General features: G+C 34.9%; 1 protein-coding gene across 2 annotated transcripts in view; it reads left to right on the top strand.

Moving 5' to 3' along the window:
• Positions 1 to 14,294, top strand: part of CR1 (complement C3b/C4b receptor 1 (Knops blood group)) — a 214,650-nt gene that overhangs the window by 84,989 nt on the left and 115,367 nt on the right. For both annotated transcript variants that reach the window (XM_073011539.1, XM_073011538.1), the window contains exon 28: positions 13,973 to 14,058. In XM_073011539.1, the coding sequence (XP_072867640.1) occupies positions 13,973 to 14,058 (86 nt within the window). The remainder of the gene's footprint in view (positions 1 to 13,972; positions 14,059 to 14,294) is intronic.

Genomic DNA, 14,294 nt, shown 5'->3' with positions numbered 1-14,294 from the left:
AAGAGTAAAGTTGGAGGCATCATGCTATCTGACTTCAAACTATACTACAAGACTACAGTAACCAAAACAGCATCGTACTGGTACCAATACAGATATATAGACTAGTGGAACAGAACAGAGGCCTCAGAAATAACATCTACAATACAACCACACATCTACAATCATCTAGTCTTTGACAAACCTGACAAAAACAAGCAATGGGGAAAGGATTCCCTATTTAATAAATGGTATTGGGAAAACTGGCTAGCCATATGCAGAAAACTGAAGTTGGACCCCTTCCTTTACACCTTATACAAAAATTAACTCAAGATGGATTAAAGACTTAAATGTTAGATCTAAAACCATACAAACCCTAGAAGAAAACCTAGGCAATACCATTCAGGACATAGGCATGGGCAAAGACTTCATGACTAAAACACCAAAAGCAATGGCAACAAAAGCCAAAATTGACAAATGGGATCTAATTAAACTAAAGAGCTTCTGCACAGCAAAAGAAACTATCATCAGAGTGAACAGGCAACCTACAAGATGGGAGAAAATTTTTGCAATCCATCCATCTGACAAAGGACTAATATTCAGAATCTACAAGGAACTTAAACAAATTTACAAGAAAAAACAACCCCACAAAAAGTGAGCAAAGGATGTGAACAAACACTTCTCAAAAGAAGACATTTATGCAACCAACAAACATGAAAAAAAGCTCATCATCACTGGTTATTAGAGAAATGCAAATGAAAACCACATTGAGATACCATCTCACGCCAGTTAGAGTGGCGATCATTAAAAAGTCAGGAAACAACAGATGCTGGAGAGGATGTGGAGAAATAGAAATGCTTTTACACTGTTGGTGGGAGTGTAAATTCGTTCAGCTATTGTGGATGAGTGTGGTGATTCCTTAAGGATCTAGGACCAGAAATATCATTTGACCTAGCAATCCCATTACTGAGTATATACCCAAAGGATTGTAAATCATCCTTCTATAAAGACACATGCACACGTATGTTTATTGCAGCACTATTCACAATAGCAAAGACTTGGAACCAACCCAAATGCCCATCAATGATGGACTGGATAAAGAAAATGTGGCACATGTACACCATGAAATGCTATGCAGCCATAAAAAATGATGAGTTCATGTCCTTTGCAGGGACATGGATGAAGCTGGAAACCATCATTCTCAGCAAACTAAAACAGGAACAGAAAACCAAGTACCGCATGTTCTCATTCATAAGTGGGAGTTTATGAGAACAATGAGAACACATGGACTCAGGGAGGGAAACATCACACACTGGGACCTGTCAGGGGGTAGGAGTCTAGGGGAGGGATAGCATTAGGAGAAATAGCTAATGTAGATGATGGGTTGATGGGTGCAGCAAACCACCATGGCATGTGTATACCTATGTAGCACATCTGCACGTCTTGCACATGTATCCCAGAATTTAAAGTATAATAATAATTAAAAAAGACTGTGTACTCATTTTTGGTTGCCATGATAAATTCAGAGAGGGAAAACATGATCTACATTAAATTTTACTGCAATAACTAAGTGCCCCTTGTCATCAACCTCATTCTATTCTATCACTAGAGTGAGTCAGTATTCATCCTTTCTGACTGTCTGAGCCTGGATGATTTAAACTGCTTTTCACACAACCCCTGGACCAACCTCTTCTCACCTCCCAATGTGAATGAACATAGATTTCCCTATGTAAGCAAACCAAAATATCACCATATCTAAGGCAAGATAAAGCAATTGAAAATAAAAGAAATCAACCTAAGAGATCTGAGAAATATTCATCTGCACAACAGTTTACTCCAATAAACGGGGGACAATCTTTAGAAACCTCTCATACGTGTTTGTAACATAGAATTGATGAAACTATAAGAGGCATTTATAAGATTTAATTATCTGATATCAGAAAAGTTAAGATGTGAATGAAAAACATGGGCGTCTGAAAAGGAGTGGTGACTGGTAGATTGGAGTCTACCCTCTACCCCCAGAAAAAAAAAACACCAAAGGGATCATGAAGACAAGATTGAATTCTCCAGAATTCATCAAGGACCAGACTTGAAATGACACACATATACACACAAACACACAGGGATATAATACAGAAATTCCAGAAAAGAAATAAAAGAAAGCAGAATGAGTAGAAGCATTAATTAGCACATAATGGAAGATAATTTCTCAGGCTATAAAGAAAAATACTAAATTGATCCTTGAAGGCTTACTAAACAAATCAAGATTAACAATAATGGGCCCTGGCCCTACATGGAGAAAATTACGCCATCCAGATATAAAAACAAAATACTGCCACTCTCCAGATATAAACAGAAAACAAGAAATTCATACTAACACCAAGCTTCTGTTCTGTAACACTAAGTAGTAGAAGTTAGTGTTTGAGAGGAAATGTTGTACAATAAAATTTCTGTACTCAGCCAAGCTGCCATTCATCTGCAAGGCACAGATGCATCGTCTTAAATAAGCAGGAACCCCAAACATATACCAATTAGATACACTGCCTACAAAACAAAAAACTCCCACAAAGCTGTGGGAGTCTTATTTTTGAAGAAGTCAAAATTCCAAATGGTGTTGTATCAAAGAAATATTAATGGGGCACAAAATCAGTTAAATGGGGTCACTAAAACTGTTTTATTTAATATGGAAATAAAATATCAAAGCAGGACTAATTCTTGAAAGATAATTTGTGTAATATGAAAAGAAGAAACTTGTTATAAAAAATAGATTTTATCACTTTAGGAAGTTAGAGATGAAGTAAGGAAAACCATCATAAACTTTTAATATGTGGGGGACACATATTCTTGACATAAAAAAATAAAGAGAAAATGGTACTTCACACCAGTATAAAATCGAAATATATATGTTAAAAATCAAATTTTAAAAGATAATCAGAAGGGTGAAACAACTTGGTCCATAAAACAAAAGAGGGGTTAGAGAAACAAGAGCTAGCAAGCTTTCTGTCTGTTTTGGGAAACCAGTATTATGTTGAAGTGAATTTAAAAATGTGTTTTAATGCCTCAGTTTTTCTAATATAATAAATATTAACAGATATAAGCTCCAATGGTAAAACCACTTTGAGGTCCTTAACAATTTTTAAAGTGGGCGGGCGCGGTGGCTCACGCCTGTAATCCCAGCACTTTGGGAGGCCGAGGCTGGCAGATCACCTGAGGTCGGGAGTTCGAGACCAGCCTGGCCAACATGGGGAAACTCTGTCTCTACTAAAAAATACAAAATTAGCCAGGCGTGGTGGTGCATGCCTCTAATCCCAGCTACTTGGGAGGCTGAGGCAGGAGAATCACTTGAACCTGGGAGGTGGAGGTTGCGGTGAGCCGAGACTGTGCCACTGCACTCCAGCCTGGGCAACGAGAGTGAAACTCTGTCTCAAAAAATAATAATAGTAATAGTAATAACAATAACAAAAATGTTTAACAGTGCAAAGAATTCTTGAGACCAAAAAAGTTTGAGAACTAGGGCTTGAAGGCCTTCAAGCAAAGATAGGAAAAGGCTATTGCAAGTATGGTACAAAGCACAGGGAGAAGGTTTTATAAATATATATGTAATATATATAACAAAAAATTCATCTATATTATAAAAATAATAAATTTGATATAAATAAATATTATATAAATCTGATTTTTAACATTTTGATTGTATACTGGTATAAAGTACCATTTTCTCTTATTTTTATGTCAAGAATATGTATCCTCTACATAGTGTAAGTTTATTATAGTTTTTCTTCATTCCTAACTTCCTAGCTGTAGTGATAAAATCTATTATTTTATATCAATAAAAATATTGATATAAATTTTATTTACATGATATACAACATTTAAATATAACAATATTTTATATTACAAAATATAATATTATATATTACAAAAAAAAACTCCATTTAGCAGAGCAAGAATGGAGTTTGTTTTGTACAGTGCTGAGTTCCAGCCCATAGAATTGTTAAATAAATAAAAATGAAAGAACACTATAAGTAAGATCAAACTCGTCTGTTACAATAGTAAATGTGAATGATTCCGATTCCCCCTTTAGAAAGACAAAGCCTTCTAAGTATGGTCAAAATTCTATTTATAGTAGCATCAGAAAGAATAAAATACTTAGGAATAAATTTAATCAAGGAGGCACAAGACCTGTGCACTGAAAACTCGGTAATTGAAAATGAGCAAATGATGTGATAGACATGTCTCCAAGGGAAATATACAATAAATGCCAATAAACACATAAAAAGATGTTCAACATCATTAGTCATTAGGGAAGTGCAAATCAACCTGACTTTGTACCTATTAGGATGGTTATAATTTTTTTTAAAAAACAGGAAATAAAAGGTATTGGCGAGGATGTGGAGAAATTAGAACCCTTATACATTGCTGGTGGAAATGTAAAATGGTGCAGCGCTGTGGAAAACAGTTTGGTGATTCCTCAAAAAGTTAAACATAGAATTACCATATGACCATCAATTCTACTCCTAGGCATATATCTAAAGAAATTGAAAACAAGGACTGAAGCAGATGCTCAAATACCAATGTCCGTAGCAGCTTTGTTCAGAATAGCCAAAAGGTAGAAACAACCCACGTAATCTATGAGCAGATGAATGGATAAACGAAATGGAGCTTATACATTCCATGGAATATTCTTCAGCTATACAAAGAATAGAGTTCTGATACATGCTACAAGATGCATAAACTTTAAAAACATTATGCTAAGTGAAATAAGCCAGACACAAACGGATAAATACTGTATCCCCCTTTTATGAAGTGCCGAAAATAAGAAAATTTATTGGATCAAAAATAGATTAGAGATAACCAGTGGAAGGGAAGAATAAGGAGTTACTGCTCAATACATCCAGTTTCTCATTGGGATGGTGAAAATTTGCGGAACTAAGCAGTGATAATGGTTGTATAACGTTGTGAATGTCATTGATGCCACGAATCATACCCTTAAAATGGTTTTAATGGTAAATTTTATGTTATATCTCTTTTACAACAATAAGAAAGACAAAAAAAATTTAAAATATATTATGCGATATTAAGAAAGAAAAAAACAGAAACAGTATAAGAAAAGTAAGAATTTAAATTAAAACGTATCAAATACGATTTAAAATTTTTGTTTAAGATATTGATACTTGGTCCAGTGCACAATAAAGACAAGAACTTTTTTTTTTGAGATGGAGTCTCGCTCTGTCACCAGGCTGGAGTGCAGTGGCGCCATCTCGGTTCACTGCCACCTCCGCCTCCAGGGTTCAAGCTATTATCTTGCCTCAGCCTGCTGAGTAGCTGGGACTATAGGCGTGCACCACTGTGCCGAGCTAATTTTTGTATTTGTAGTAGAGACGGGGTTTCACCATGTTGGCCAGGATGGTCTCGATCTCTTGACCTCGTGATCCACCTGCCTCAGCCTCCCAAAGTGCTGGGATTACAGGCGGGAGCCACCACGCCTGGCCTGAAGATAAGAAATTTTGAACAAGAGAGCGCTAACTAACATATTGAAATACATCAAACAAATACTGATAAATAGAAGAGCTCATTCAGCTGTTTCAAAGGCAGAGCTCTGTAACACATGTACTCTTAACTAAAGAACTGTCTCCCACGACTGGAAAGGAGGTCTTCTCTGACCAAACACACAGCATCTTGGAGTTAGCCAGGGTTAACTTGGATCATCTGGCTGGCTAGGAAAGGAGCACTCAGGGAGAAAGAGGATGGTCACCTTCCCAACCAGATTGGCCATTAGATCTATGTATCAACACAGTAACATATGGAAGAATTAAAATTCTAGTGTGCAAAAATATGCCATATGTTAACAGAAAATGGACTGCAGGGAAATTTGTATTAGGTAAAACTGAGAGAAAGTTAAGCGCACACAACAAAAGATAAGCAATAGACAACCCGATATAAAAATGAGTAAAGAATATGCACAGTCAGTTCACAAAAGGAAACATAAAAATGACCTAAATAAATGGCTAAAATAAATATTTAAGCAAAAAAGCTCAACTTCACTATGGTTTGGGGAAATGCAAATTAAAGCAACGATATCTCATGTTTTCACGGTCACATTAATAAAAGTTTAAAAGAGGGAAGTAGAGGTAAATAGGAATTTGAGGAAAAGGAACCTTCTTATAGTGGCTCGTTGGAATGTGAATTGCTGCAGCTTTCAAAAAAAAAAAAAAATCTTACACTATCCACAAACGAGGAAAGCATAGATATCTTCTTAGCTACTAATCCCACTCCTAGGAAAAGGAGTATTAATTACAATAGGTTCTTTATTGCAATATTGTTTACATAAGCAAAAAGAGCAAACAATCCTGACATCCTTCTATTAGCAGTAGGTTGAATAAATCATAAGACATCTACTATGAACTATTTTGCAGCAATCAAGAATACTTAATTAGATCTCTGTTTAGGATTTGAATGGGTGACCATGTTGTGACGTTAATAGAAAAAAATAATTTGCCGAGAAGCATACAGAGTTTGTTCTCAATTTGGAAAAATAATGACAAATTTGGAGGAGATATCCTATATACATATGTGTGTTTGATTGGGTTTGGAAAAATCAGAACCACCTGAGATGGAGGTGGGAGTGACAAAATATACATGGTATTATAAGTGAATATATAGGCTATAAAATCATGTTGTTAAATTTCTGAAAATAAGTGCAACTTAAGCATATAACTAAGGAGTAGATGTGAACCTGGACAAATGAAACATAGATTGTTTTGAGCAAGAGATGGCAACATTTTTTGTCAAGAGCCAGATAGTAAAATTTTCAGTTTTGCAGACCATGCCATATCTATTGCAATTACTTAGTTCTGCCATTGCAGTGGAAAAATAGCCCTAGACAAATGAATGTGTGATTGTATTTTGATAAAGCTTCATTTACAAATACGGGCTATAGAACATATTTGGCCTGTAAGCCAGAGGGTGAGAATCTCTGGTTAGATGAAGGGATTGAGAGCATTATTTTTCTTCAATTCTTGTCATTACGCAAAGTCAGAGGATTTTCTAAAATAAATAAAAAGACAAATCGGCAAAATAATAATAGTTGAAAACTTCAGATTGGGCAAATAAGTGTACAAAAAACCACATGTTGAGGAATAAGCTGCTTTGATTCTTGTGTGTTCAACTTTGAAACCTTTATCACAGTTATAAAAACCATTTATAAAAGTTGATATAACTCTACAGAGTGTACCTCAATAAATTTGCACATAAAAGATATCAAAATGGCTATATTTTCTCATCACAATACACCAAAAACTAGGAATTAATGAGAAAATAATACATTAAAAATTCAAAGTTTTAGAAAACACAGTACCTTAGATCTTGATCAAAGAGAAATTTAGAAACAGCCATTGCAGATTACCTGGAGAATAACAATCACTAATGATCACTGAGTGCATGTGCCTCAAGCATTCTTCTAAGTCCTTTACATGAATTGGTTTACTTAGTCTTTAAAATACCCTTTGAATGGGATATCATGCATATTCCTCATTGTATAGAAGAGAAAACTGAGACAGACAGGTTAACTAATTTGTCGAAATTCATATGGCAGGTTGAGGTTAGAATTAGAATATTGCCAGTCAGCTTCAACAGCCTAGAATGGTAAGCCTTACATTATTTAGCTTCTTCATTAGGAATGCTGAAACATATATTACTCATAAAAATTTCTGGGGTGCTGATGCCAAAACTGTCCTCAGAGGAATTTTTCAATCCTTTTTGTCATTTGGCAGGAAAAAATTCACATAAATGAAGAAAATATTTTGCTTAACAATTTTTAAATTATTAAAAACATGTAAAAGGCTGCTGGACTAAGGAATTAATAAAGTAATGCATAAGGAAAAAAGAAATCATAGAAATGATAAAGAAATCTAAAAGCAGATTCTTTAAAGTGACCAATTATAAAACAAACAGACTGGGTCAATTGTAATTTCACAAAATAGCAATTCTACAAATACATGTGAATGAGAAAGAAAACATAGCCCTGTTGATATTGAAGAGATTTAATACTTGATAAAAATATTATATCTCCTCTATTCTAATAAAATTTAAAATATCCATGAAATGTACCATGTCAGAAGAAAAATACAATTTACCAGGTGTACTTTAAATGGGCAGAATTGCCGATAAACCCATATCTGTTTGAGTCCCTATTTTCAATTCTTTTAGGTATATACCCAGAAGTGGAATTGCTGGGGGATATGGTAATTCTGTTTAACTTTTTGGAGAATTGTCAGACTATTTTCCGCAGCTGCTGTACCATTTTACATCCCCATCAGCAATGCACAAATGTTCCAATTTCTCTACATCCTCACCAACACTTGTTATTTTCTGGTTTTAAAAAACTTATTATTATACCACCTTAAAAGGGACTGAAGTCAGTTTGATTTGCATTTCCCTAATGACTAATGATGTGGAGCATATTTTCGTGTGTTTATTGGCCATGTGTATGTCTTTTTTGGAAAAATGTCTATTCTCATCCTTTGCCCACTTCCTAATTGGGTTGTTTGTTTCATTGTTACTGAGTTACAGGAGTCCTTTATATGTTCTAAGTATTAAACTCTTATCATATAGGATTTTCACATATTTTCTATCGTTCTGTGGGTTGTCTTTTTAATCTCTTGGTGGCATCTTTTGTTCTTGGCTTGGACTGCAGGGCACTTCAGTTCCTCACTACGTGGGCATCTCCAAAGGACAACTGGCCTCTCCCAGAATGAGCATCTCAAAAAGAGAGGAAAACATTGCCGTGCTTTTTGTGATTAGCCTCTGAAGTTGCACACTATCTTTTCCACTTCATTCTATTCATTAGAATCAAGTCACAAAGCACAGCCCACATTCAAAAAGAGAGGAAATGGGCTCCATCACTTGAAGGGACATGTATAAAATAATTTGTGTACATATTTAAAACCACCACAAAGAAGCACCTTCAAAAAAAGACAATGGCCCAGTTTTGTAACTCTTTTTAAACTTCAAGAAATAGATAATCCAAGTATTGATATTATTTAAACTGATATGGAACACAGGAATAAAATTATAGTCATATTAAAGTTTGCCAAAGATTACAAATGAAATTAAAATAAAATATATCTCTGGCTCATTTGCTAATATAAATGCTAAACATCTTAATTTGAATATTAAATAAAAACAATATTAAAAGAATTATGCAAGCTGAACAAGTAGGGTTATTCCAGAAATGGTTCCAAATTAGGAAATCCACAAACTTACAATATTAAAGAGTATAACTTTTCTTAAATGTCATATATATATACTCTCTAATGCCAAAAAAACATAATGAATGGTTAAAATCTAAAAGTATGCTTGAATGTAATTAAAGGTCAAAGGAAAAGAGCACTCAGCACCCTTCCTATTATTCAAAGTAGTTGTGGAAATTCAAACCAGTAAAATGACAGCCCCCTATATTTAGAGAGATATACATATGGATATAGCTAGAGAGAGAGAGAAGGTAAATTTATTAGTAACTGATGGTTGTTTACCTGAAAACCCGAAGGAATTGTTTGAAAGGTTATTAGAACTAATTAGAAATAGTAGTGAGATATCTAGCAAAAAATAAATACTTATAAATTACTTCCTTCTTTTATATAGGTAACAACCAAATAGAATATAAGGAGTAAAAATATCATTCACAACAGAAACAAAATCATCCAGAAAGAAATTTAACAAGAAATATATAGGACTTATAAGCAGAAGATTTAAAAGAAGGGGACATAAAAAAATACTTGAAGAAATGGAGGATATAACATTTTATTTAAAAGATTTAATGTTGTGGTGATGTTAATTATCCCTGAATTAGTATGCAAATTTAATGTAATTCCTATCAGTTCCAATGACATTCTTTTTTTTAATTTGACAAGATGTCTGTAAATGTCATGAGACCCACCGAAAGAATATTCTGAGATAATAACAAGAAGGGTGTTTGACACCAGACCAGAGGTGGGTTCGATACCCACCTCTCAGTGCCTGGTAACCACCTTTCTACTCTCTACTTCTATGAATTCAACTGCTTTAGATTTCACATGTAAGAAAGATCATGTGGTATTAGTTCTGTGCCTATCTTATTTTGGAAGGTATTTTAAGGCACACATACGTTGTAGTGTCATTATGTTGTAATTTTTCCTGACCTGATGTCCCATGTCTGTAAAATCCTTCTATTGAAGCCTAGGCTCTTTCCCTAGGACTCCCTGTCTGAAATAATAAATATCTTACCTCTGTATTTAACAGAATTGTTCTGTCTGCATATAGTCCCCACTTTTTCTTCAAGTAGTTTCTCAAACAAATGCAGTTTTTTTCCTGAAAGGATGAATACAAATTTAACAGCTTTAAATCTTTATATATAGATATATTTTAAACCAAACGACTCACATTGTACATGGTTTTATAGCCGTCTTTAATACTTATGAACGATATTGTATAATTATTCTAATTATTATATATTACTCTACAACACCATTTTTAGTGGTTGTATATTAGTTATTACTTGGATAGTCCATAACCTACCTAATAAAGTCCTTAATATCTGGAATTAAAGTGGTTTCACATTTCAGCTGTTAGCAAAAACACTACAATGCACGATCCTGTACACATGAAAAGAAATGAGAGGAGGACTTCACTGACTTCAAAGACAGCTTGCAGATTCAGATCTTCACATCGACACAAGAGACAAGATTTGCAGATTTGGGTAAAAGGCTATGCACGGTTTTAAGCCTTTCAGTACATATTGCCAAAGTGTCCTCCACTAAACTTTGATCATGACCTGTGGAGTGAGTCACAACAGTGACTCTTTCTTTGAGTTTATATTACTACTAGGTTTTGTCAATTTGCCAATCTAATAGGCAAAAATGGCATTTTGTTTGCATTTTAAAGTGTATTTATCATGTTATAAGTGAAGCTAAACTTTTCATATGTTCACTTGACTATTTCCATTTTTCCTTTGTAAATTATTTGTTCATAATTCTTTACCATTTCTCTACTTGGTTGTTTACCTTTTTATAATTGATGTATAAGAGTTGTTTTTATTATTTTTCCTCTGTGGTTTGTCTTCGGATTTGTATGTAGAAAGGTTTATTTGTAATTATTCAATTTTATCAATCTTGTTCATAATAGCATTTGCCTAAATCACCTAGTTCTTTTATTGTTTTATTTTTGACATTTAATCTTTGATACACATGTCATGAGGCAGAGATCTAGCTTAGCTTTTCAGATATTTGCCCTATGAATGAATAATTCAGTTTTCTGTGTCTTGAAATTCCATCTTTATCACTGCAAATTTCTTACAAAAACTTGTATCTATTTCTTGGGCTTTCCCCCATTTTGCTCTAGGGATCTGTGTCTCTATTCCTGCATCATTTCAATTATTTTGCATTTTAAATGCATTTTAATATCCCTTCTGTTTTTGTGCCATAAAATACCTTCCAAAATAAGCTAGGCACAGAAGAACTAATATCACATGATCTTACTTACATGTGAAATCTAAAACAGTTGAACTCATAGAAGTAGAGAGTAGAAAGGTGGTTACCAGGCACGAAGAGCTGGGGAGATTTGGTCAAAGGGCACAGAGTTTGAGTTAGACAGAAGGAGTAAGTTTCAAAGATCTATTCCACAGCATGATGACTATAGTTGATAATAATGTGTATTTCAAAATTGCTGGCTAGGCACAGTGTCTCATGCTTGTAGCACTTTGGGAGGCGGAGGTATCCAAATTGCTTAAGCCTAGAAGTTAGAAATTAGCCTGGGCAAAATGGCAAAACCCTGTCTCTACCAAAAAATACAAAAATTAGCCGGGTGTGGCAGCACATACCTGTAGTCCTAGCTACTGGGAGGCTAAGGTGGGAGAATGGTTTGCACCCGGGAGACAAAGATTGCAGTGAGCCAAGATCACATCACTGCACTCCAGTCTGGGTGACAGAGCCAGACCCTATCAAAAATAAAAGAAAGAAAAGAAAAAAAAGTTACTAAAAGAGTAGATTTTAAATATTCTCACCACACACATACACACACACACACACACACACACACACACACACAGAGACATAGACACAAACAAGTATATGTGAGGTGATGGACACGTTAATTAGCTTAATTTAATTATTTGCAACAGAAACATATATCAAAACACCACATTTTACCCTATAAATATGTGCAATTATTATTTGTTCATAAAAATAACATCAAATTTTAAAAAATATATTCACTGTGTTTTTGCAGCCACACGTAGGCTGGAACCTGCTTCACATTTTGGCTCCAACATTCTAGCTTAGTCACATTAAGCTCTAGCTTAGCTAGCACATCCAAAACAACCTCTAGGAGGCCAAAAGTCAGAGGACACCCATGATCCTGTGCTCTTAGACAACTTTTAAATGTATGATAGGAGATAGGCAGAGGAAAACATAGGTAATAACGGGATTATCCTGTTCTTTCCATACTTCAGTGGTTCTCAACTTATTTATTTGCAGCAATTTTTAAGATTTTTTTTTCTTGGCACACTTGAAAAGATTTTACACCACAGCCTATACTAAACAGGCTAGCAATAAGTAAAATTCAATCACTACCTAAAACGTAAAAGAGACTCACTGTGTCTACAAAAACATTGACTACAATTGCCATAGTCACACGATTCCCATTAGCTTTCTGTCACTGTTTTGGGAAGAGCTGGTATATCAGTTAGGATTTCTAGCTATAAAAGACAGAAGAAATAAAATAACAGGATCTCAAACATAGATAGTAGTTTACTTCTCTCTCAGGTTAAAAATCACGAAAGTAGGCAGTCCAGCATTTATACGATGACTCCGTAATCCACAGAAACCTGGGTTCCTTTCATTTTGCTACTCTGACCTCCTCAAAATAAGACTCCATCTTATCTCGTGGTCCAAATTCCAGCCAGTATAGAGGACACAGGGAAGAAGGGAAGTCCAATTCCTTTAAAGACACTTTCCAGAAGTTGCACAAGATACTCCACTTACATCCTCTGGCCAGAAGTTAGTAACATGGCTGTGCCTGGTTGTAAGGAAAGATGAGAAGTGAAACCTTTATTGCAGGTGGCCAATGGCCCAGTTAAAAGTAGAGGGTTCCATTACTAATGAAGGAGAGGAAAGTGGATACTGGGGATGGCACCATAGTCTTTGCTACAAATAGTTACTGCCCTGATCATATTTCTTGCATAATCAAGAGGAAAAGTTCTTAACTCTTGCAGTTACTGCCTCATCGTTATATGGCATTCCATTTTACCCTTTAATTTTTACTTGGTCAAGTTTAGCCCTGCTGTACACCAGAACACATGAATAGCTTTGCTCAGGATTCTTTGTGACATTGTTCACAGTAACATTATAGATACCTAAAAAATTTTTTAAAAGACAAAATGTTCTACATTTTGTGGCCTACTCTAGACAGTTTTATGGCAAAGTGGGTGAGTACCCCTGCCTTTTACATTTCAAGTGTAGGGGTGTTTAGCTGTCTCCTCTGGCTCTCATTTACTGATTCTTCTGAGTAAACCCATTGTTCTTTCCTTTATGCAAGAGACTATCTGAGCACCCAAAGCTTGAAAGTCTCTAAGCTAGGTGCTATAGTGTTATGTATTTCAGTAAGACATTTTCCCTACTTAATTCAGGAGTTTGTCATTTCTTTGCTGGAAGTACACATGGATAAAATAACTGCAAGGTTTCCGAAAGACTTAAATACAAAAATGTCCCATGAAGAAAAAGGGAAATATCTCATTCAGTTGTGAGTGATTAGGAATAAAAATGAATTAGAGACGTCAAAATATAAGCTTGTCCTTAAAAAGAAAGGACTAATTTGCAGATGGAGATGGGGTTTCTTCCTTCTGAGGTCTGCCATGGTGTAATCTGTCCTGTAATGTCTAGTGTCTACCTGCTATTATTTTCTAAATGGTGAGTTAAATGGGAAATATGTGTAGAGTACAATCATTTTTTATCCTTTGCTTTAGGTTTCGACTCATTGGTTCCCCATCTACTACTTGTCTCGTCTCAGGCAATAATGTCACATGGGATAAGGAGGCACCTATTTGTGAGAGTAAGTTGAAATACTTTTCTCCACAAATTTCTCTATGTGATCCTGACTTGCCCCTGGAGTATGAAGAATAAATTGAATCCTTCTTGCACGAAGTAGTCGCTCAGATAGTTGAAAATAGGAGTCAGATGCTTCATGGTCTTCCTGGCTTTTCTTTATCTTAAAAGGTGATTTATCTGTAACTGTGGGCTTGAACCCAGGCAAAATAGCTCTACTTTCCTATTACAATAGTAAACCTT

The sequence above is a fragment of the Chlorocebus sabaeus genome, chromosome 25 (genome assembly GCF_047675955.1).
Source record: "Chlorocebus sabaeus isolate Y175 chromosome 25, mChlSab1.0.hap1, whole genome shotgun sequence".
Classification (NCBI taxonomy): domain Eukaryota; kingdom Metazoa; phylum Chordata; class Mammalia; order Primates; family Cercopithecidae; genus Chlorocebus; species Chlorocebus sabaeus.
Note: the sequence above shows the minus strand (reverse complement) of the source record. Positions and strands in the feature narration are given on the sequence as shown.